General features: G+C 44.2%; 1 protein-coding gene across 1 annotated transcript in view; it reads left to right on the forward strand.

Moving 5' to 3' along the window:
• The first annotated feature begins 2,626 nt into the window (after positions 1–2,626).
• The window catches only part of FBXW12 (F-box and WD repeat domain containing 12), a 9,696-nt gene continuing 4,269 nt past the window's right edge, over positions 2,627–8,053 (forward strand). The window contains exons 1-4 of the mRNA XM_012638534.1: positions 2,627–2,716; positions 3,344–3,381; positions 3,570–3,730; positions 4,707–4,825. Coding sequence (XP_012493988.1) covers positions 2,627–2,716; positions 3,344–3,381; positions 3,570–3,730; positions 4,707–4,825 — 408 coding nt within the window. The remainder of the gene's footprint in view (positions 2,717–3,343; positions 3,382–3,569; positions 3,731–4,706; positions 4,826–8,053) is intronic.

The following is an 8,053-nucleotide window of genomic DNA, read 5'->3' on the forward strand; positions in this document are numbered from 1 at the left end:
TTAACTTTTAGCGATGCCTATAATTCTGCGGAAATCAGACTCCTGCCACAGTTCTTGCCTTATGGCCATACCTTACTTTAACATAGGCGGTTTCATTCCTGCTGCATTCCACTAGCATAGAACTGCTTTCCACTCGGAATTGGATAAGAATGTTGGTGCATTTTTGTTCAGAGTTCCTGGGTACACTTATTCACATTGCTAAAATAATTATTCTAGAATTTAAAACCAAAGTCGTTATGCATATGTATCCTTATTCAATACATGTAGTGGGTTGAATCGTGTCCCCACTGAAAGGTAGGTCCACATCCTTATCCCTGGAACCTGTGAATATTACCTTATATGACAGAAGAGTGAATACTACCTTATATGGCTAAAAATGTGATTAGATTAAGAATCTTGAGGGGAGGAGCTTATCCTGGTTTGTCTAGATGGGCCCTAAATACAATCACATGTATCCTTTTAAGAGAGATACACAGGGGAGAAGACACACACGGATGGGAAGGCAATGGGAAGATAGGCAGAGACTGGAATGATGTTGCCACAAGCCTGGGAATGCCAGGGCAGCCACCAGCAACCAGAAGAGGCAAGGAACATGTTCGTTCCTAGAAGCCCTAGAGGGAACATGGCCCTGCCAGGTTTTAGATGTGTAGTCTCCAGAACTGAAAGGGGATTTTTCATTCATTTTCAAGGTCTAATAAATTCTAATATGGCTTTTAGTTGGTATTAAAGGTAGTGAAAAGTCAAGGGGTTGTTCATTCACTTGAGTTAGATAAACCAAAACCAGAGGCTTTATTTTAATTTTATAATAGTAAAATGGCAAAGTTCAGGAAAACTGAAAGACTTGGGAAGGACTAGAATTGATATAAAAGAAACAATCAAGACTTTTTATCTCTCTTTAAACCAGGATGTTTTTCTTTAATAGTTTCCTTCTCTTTAGATTTTTTGTTTTTGTTTCTTTGAGACAGAGTCTCACTCTGTTGCCCAGGCTAGAGTGCCGTGGTGTCACCCTAGCTCACAGCAACCTCAACCTCCCAGGCTCAAGGATCCTCTTGCCTCAGCCTCCCAAGTAGCTGGGACTACAGACACATGCCACCATGCCTGGCTAATTTTTTATTTCTATTTTTAGTTGCCCGGTTAATTTTTTCTTTTTCTTTCTTTTTTTTTTTGAGACAGAGTCTTACTCTGTTGCCCAGGCTAGAGTGCCATGACATCAGCCTAGCTCACAGCAACCTCAAACTCCTGGGCTCAAGCAATCCTTCTGCCTCAGCCTCCTGAGTAGCTGGGACTACAGGCATGTGCCACCATGCCTAGCTAATTTTTTCTATATATTTTTAGTTGTCCAGCTAATTCCCTTTTATTTCTTTTAGTAGAAATCGGGTCTTGCTCTTGCTCTGGCTGATCTCGAATTCCTGAGCTCAAGGGATCCTCCCTCCTTGGCCTCCCAGAGTGCTAGGATTGCAGGCGTGAGCCACCGCACCTGGCCTAGTTTCCTTCTCTTTATATTTTCTTCAAGCTAAGTTTCCTATGGATCTAATTCAACAAAATGAAAAATGTGGTCTCCCTATAGAGAGGAGGTTTATATTTCATGGACCTATTAATATGAAAAGTTTTCTATTCAAATTCTGAGAAAGAGGACATTTAATTATCACTGAACAGCCCAATTTGGTTTTGGTTAATGGAGCAGATAACATTGTAGTAAAAAATGATGCCTCTGGGAATCATTACTGTGGGTCAGGCTGGACGGAGCAGTTTAAAGGAGAAGTCATCACCACGGAGCTTGTGAGAGAGGGACCTTGTCTTAGCTCAGGCTGCTAGACAAAGTACCAGGCTTATAGACAACAGAAATTTATTTCTCACAGTTGTGGATTCCAGAAGTCCAAGGTCAGGGTGCCAGCATGGTCAGGTTCTGATTAGGGCCTTCTTCCAGGTTGTAAACTGCCAGCTTCTCGCATCCTCACAGGACAGGAGGAGGGCGAGAGAGCTCTCTGGGGCCTCTTTTATAAGGGCACTATTCCTACCATGAGGACTCCACTTTTATAACTTAATTACCTCCCAAAGGCCCCACCTCCAATCACATTAGGGGTTAGAATTTCAACATAAGTTTTTGGAGGACACAAACATTCAGTCCATAATACTTTCTATAGAAAATGGTGGAATGAATTGTCAAGTTTTGGGGAGATTCCCCACTGTAGGAATGTGTTGCATCACAGTTGCACTGACTATAGAGCCATCTCAGACAAGACCTGCTCCCTTAGCAGAGACCCCTGCGGAGAAGTCTGTTTGGTACATTCTTCCCCTCCTGCTGGAAAGTTAAAAGCACAAAGGCAGAACCCCAGAGGCTGTATTGGTGCCGAGAGAGGGGCCCTGCTGACCGGAGTCGATGTCCCAAGGTAGACAAATAAACGTGGCAAGCAGATTTCCTACTCCGATAATTTAGATCTGGCCCCAGGGAAGAGGCCAAAGTGAAGGCCAGGTCAGAGGTCCGCACACCTGCAGCTTGTTTCTATCAGAGCGAGATGGGCTGCAGGTGGAAATCCTTACAAGCGCTGCAGACTTTGGCCAAGCCTTTAAATTCAGAGCAACCTGGAGAGGAGAAGAGATTGGAGGTGGGCTCCAGCCATGCAAAATGGAGGTCCAATTGCCTGACCTGCCAGTGGCGCTAATCTTCTCCTTCCTGGATGCGTTCAGCTTGCTGCAGGTTTCCCAAGTGAACAAGGTAAAGGCTCCGCACCTTTACTGCTCTGTCTGATTTTCTCACACCCTCCACCTTGTCAGTTCTTGCCCAAGGACCCTTCCCCCTCTCACCCTCAGCCATGGGATCTTGGCCACCCAGCGTCAGGCCCACACAGCCTTCCTTCATTCCTTAAATTTACCTTGTTCAGACCCACCCATTCGGCTCTGAAACAGCAGTGTCCCTGAGGCTAAGTCACTTCTTTTGACCAGTTTGAGCACCAATTTGCAGAAGAGCAGAGGGATAGTTGAGCAGCTGGGAGTTAGCATCAGTTCACCCGTTCACCCGGAGGGCCTCATAGTCTGTTAAACACAAAGGACCAGCTGACATACAGGAGTTGTGCTGACTAAACGGTCCTTGAGGCTCCCATTTCAAGCCTTAGGAAATCAGCACTTCTTCCTCTGAACTCCCATTGGCCTGCAGAGTGGCTGTATTAGCAGCGATAGATCTCTGCTGTTACCATTTCCCTGTCTCCCCAACTGGGAGTTCTTTGATAGCTGGGATCCTGTCTGATTAACCCGTCTGGGCCCAGCTCCCAGAGCAAATAATAGCAGAGGAGGAGCCAACATTTGGGTACTGATCGCCTGCTCATCTTTTCCTTTCTCTCCATAGTGTTGGAATAGGATTGCAGACAGTGATCACCTGTGGAGGTGAGTAGGGGAAGGGGCAGGTACGGTGGGGAGGGAGAGGAGGTGCCAACTGTGCACCTTCGCTCTACCCAGGCCTGTGCTGAGGGAGGCAAGCAGCAAGGTTAGGGGGAGTGTGGGGTCATGAGATGGAGCAGTGGCTCTGAGGAGGTGAGCTGAGGACAGCCTGACGGGATTTTGACTGTTTACAGAACACTGTGTCTGAAGAGATGGGGCTTCTGCAACTTCACCTCTAAGAGTCTGGGTACACAGTCATGGAAGCAGTTTTTCCTCCGCCAAACAAAGGAAGAGCGTCGGATGGCACTGGCGCAACCAGATGACTTTACCTGCAAAGAAGTAACTCCTGACCTTGGTATGGGGACATGTGCCCTAGAGGAACACAATAAACTTGTTGTCAGAAGTCCACTCGATTTTATTTTTCTTGTATGCAGCTCTGTGTTCTCATCCAGTGAAAAGGAATTAAAATGCAACAGGTCAGGGTTGCTGTGGCAGCCATGTGACTAGTCGCCACCCGCCCCCACTCCTCTCCTCTCTCATTCCCCATGCTCTATGCTGAATGAAGAAACCAGAGTGATCTTTTCAGAACATAAAATCGGGCCCTGTGTTTCCCTTCTCCCAAAGGCTTCCCATCCCTCCTAGAATAAAAATCTGAAAAAAATTAGTGGGAAACTCCAAAATAACAGAGGCTCTACTGCTCACTTTATTCCTGATAACTCTTTTTTTTTTTTTTTTGAGACAGAGTCTCACTTTGTTGCCTGGGCTAGAGTGAGTGCCGTGGCGTCAGCCTAGCTCACAGCAACCTCAGACTCCCGGGCTCAAGCAATCCTACTGCCTCAGCCTCCCGAGTAGCTGGGACTACAGGCACGTGCCACCATGCCCGGCTAATTTTTTCTATATATATTTTTAGTTGTCCAATTAATTTCTTTCTATTTTTGGTAGAGACGGGGTCTCGCTCTTGCTCAGGCTGGTCTCGTACTCCTGAGCTTAAACAATCCGCCCACCTCGGCCTCCCAGAGTGCTAGGATTACAGGCGTGAGCCACCGCGCCTGGCCCTATTCCTGGTAACTCTTAAAACTCAGAACAGTTCTCTGCTAGAGAGATTTTTATATCTGTTTTATATCTATGGAAACTGAGATTAAACAGGAAAAACAAGTTGGCCAGTATCTCTCAAATGGCCAATCTGCAAAGGGAACCCATGTTTGGCTGACTTTGAAGCCCAATTTCCATCTTCCCCCAAGAGAGTACAGGAAAACTTAAAAGTGTCTTTATTTGGTTTGGGTCATCCCTCAACTATCTAGTGGCCAAGTATTATCTGTGTTTCCTTCTAGAAATCTTTGAAGAGGTGGCTTATCTCTCAGGACATGGCCTCACAATGGATGGACAAAAGAAGTCAATTGTTTGTGTTGTGTCTTCGAAGCACACACTTGATACCTGGGATGTGCAAGAGGTGAGCCTGGCCAATAAGTAGCGAAAGTAATGCCTACCTGCATCCACCCACTACATTTACAAAACAGAAGTGCTAAAAGAAAATGATACTCAAAAGTGGTAACAGAAACAAAGTTTCAAAGCAGGTTTTCTAACTTATAATTTGTAACCTTTTCATTTAGATCACAGACACAGAGAATTCACTTTTTAATATGTTTCTGTATATGTACTTATACCAGGACTTATTTTCTCCCAGTAAGATGGAGTGACTTTGTGAAACAATCTTTTGGCTATATGCCTCTTTATTACCGATTCTACTGTCTTTTTGTCAATGCTTGGCATTTATTATGTGGGCTTTTGCAGAAAGTGGTCTCTAACTCAGATGACCTCCAAGAGGCACAAAGGTCTTATAGGGACATGTAGTGTAAGGAACACTGAATAGGGATTTGGAAGACCCCAAAGTGGGTCCCAAATTATTGTATTTTCTTGTATTGTATTTTCCTGTTTGTATTTCTCTCTCCCTCCCTGTAAAAAAAAAAAAAATTGGATGACTGTCACTCAGGGTCTTCTGAAGTATGGTAAATACTGTTTTATGAATGTATGAGGTGGCAGGGAAATGAGTTAAACATCTAGAAGGGGGCCAGGTGCAGTGATTCACAGCAGTCATCCCAACAGTATGGAAGGCCAAAGTGAGAGGATCACTTGAGGCCAGGAGTTCCAGACCAGCCTGGGCAACATAGCAAGACCCTGTCTCTAAAAAAAAAATTAGCTGGGCATGGTGGCACGCACCTGTAGTCCCAGCTATTTGGGATGCTGAGGTGGGAGGATCACTTGAGCCCAGGAATTCAAGATTGTCGTGAGCTATGATCATGCCACTGTACTCCAGCCTGGGTGACAGAGCCAGACCTTGTCTCTAAAATAAAAAATTCTAGAAGGATATCTTTTGGATAATTTTCCTCTAGGGGAAATTGAATGTCCCTGAGGACATTCAAGCAGCCCAATGAAGAGGTCCACATGGCAAAGAATTCAGATCTGCCAACAGCCAACACCAGCCTGCAGTCATGTGAGTGAACCATCTTAAAAGCAGATCCTCCAGCCCTAGTCAAGCCTTCAGCTGACATCTTGCTACAACCTCATGAGAGACTCTAAACAAGAACCACTTAGTTAATCCACCGTTGAATTTTTGGCCCACAGAAACTGTGTGAGATAATGTGTTTATTGCTTTAAGCTGCTAAGTAAATTGTTATGCAGCAAGAGATAACTAGTATAGTTTTCATTACCTGGAAGTGGGGTGCTGCCATAACAAAAACATAAAATATTAAAGAAACCTTGAAACCAGGCAATGGAAAGTTGGAATGACTCTAAGGAGAGTGTTGGGCCTTGAAGAGACTGTTAGCAAAAATTGAATGCCCTGCCATGAGGGCTTAAAGGAAAGGGTAAAAAATGTTACTGGACGCTGGAGGAAAAGGGATCCTTGTTATATGGCAGCAAAAGTTTAGCAACACTGTGACCCATGGTAAGGTGAAAATTTAAAAATGCATTCAATGAATTGAATAATCTTGCTAAGGAGATTTCCAGGCAGCATTCTCAGTGAGGTTGCTTCTTTCTGCTTACAGTAAAACACAAGAGGAGAGAGGGAGAAGATAAAGATTGCCAAACTAAAGTGAGCTGGAAATTGCTAGCTTTGAAAATACCCAGATAGGAAATTATGCTGAAATTTAAATAATGGATTCCAAGAAAAGATCTATCCAGAGCATTGCCAGGAAATTATACTGTAAAGATGAAGCCAAAGGGGTGGCTGCAAAATTCTTTGTTAGACTTTAGAAAGATCTAAGGAGGTGCCTCAGAGAACTGTTCAGTCAAGCAGTAGGACTTCTAAAAAGCTTAAGGCATTATCCTCAGCACCCCAGCAGAAGCCCAAGATATAAAAGGATTTATTGCATAGACTTCTGTGGCTTGTGTCTAGGGTGTAAACTCCAATAAGATTCTTAAGAGATGCACAAAGTTTTTAAGAGAATTATATTGGCAGAAACACTGCCAGCTTGGGCTTAAAGGGGCTAAAACATTACAAAAGAAAAAGAAGTCTTTGGATTCCAAAACTTTTACAGATAGGAAGCAGGCTACAAAAACTACTTGGCTGCAAAATGGGGCCACCATATACAGAAAAGGAAGGATGACTCAGAGGACAGAACCAAGAACCTAGAAAGTGGAGCCAAGAGTCATGAAGAATCTTTCTCAGGCCTTAAATCCTAATCAACAAACTGTCAGCATGTTCTCTATTGGATTTCAAAATTTCTGTGTAGCAGAGATTCACTGGTGCTTCCCTTTCCCACTTGCCCCCATTTTTGTATTTTTGCTTTTTTTTTTTTCCTAGATGGGTTCTCATTGTGTTGCCCGGGCTGGTCTTGAAGTCCTGGCCTCAAGCAATCCTCCTGCTTCAACTTCCTGAATAGCTAGGATTACAGGTGTGTGCCACTGCACCCAGCCCCAATTTTCACCTTTTTTGAATGACAGTGGTTATGTTATCCTATGACTACCCTTGTACTTTGGGTGTATAGGGAGCAGATAATATCTATATTTAGTTCAAAGATGTTCATATCAAGATGAACTGAATCTAAACAGCCTCATCTACACTTGGTCCTAATTAAACAGTGAGATCCTAGACTTTGCAATGATGCTGTAATGGTATGAGATATTTGGCGCATTGGGAGATGATGAGTGTATTTTCATATAGGAGGTAAGTGAATAATTAGGGGCCACAGGGTAGACTGTGACAGCCTGTCTCTAAGATGGCCCCACTATCCTTGGCCCATGGAAGTCATGATCTTGGGTAGCCACTGCCACAACCACAATGTTATAAGGACACTCAAGCAGCCCTCCAGAGAGATCTGTGTGGTAAGATACTGAGGATTCCTGGCAGTAGTCAACACTGACTTACCAGCCATACGAGTAAGCCATTTTGAAACTCGAACTTGACTTTAACCTCAAGAGACCCAGAGCCAGAATTACTCTGTTAAGCTGTACCTGAATTTCTAACCAACAAAAACTTTGAAATTAAGCTTGTTGGGTTTTTTTTCTTTCCTTTTTTTTTTTTTTTTCTGAGACAGAGTCTCACTCTGTTGCCCAGGCTAGAGTGCCGTGGCATCAGCCTAGCTCACAGCAACCTCAAACCCCTGGGCTCAAGCGATCCTCCTGCCTCAGCCTCCCGAGTAGCTGGGACTACAGGCACATGCCACCGTGCCCGGCTAAT

Source organism: Propithecus coquereli, unplaced genomic scaffold, assembly GCF_000956105.1.
Source record: "Propithecus coquereli isolate 6110/MARCELLA unplaced genomic scaffold, Pcoq_1.0 Scaffold1, whole genome shotgun sequence".
Taxonomy (NCBI): domain Eukaryota; kingdom Metazoa; phylum Chordata; class Mammalia; order Primates; family Indriidae; genus Propithecus; species Propithecus coquereli.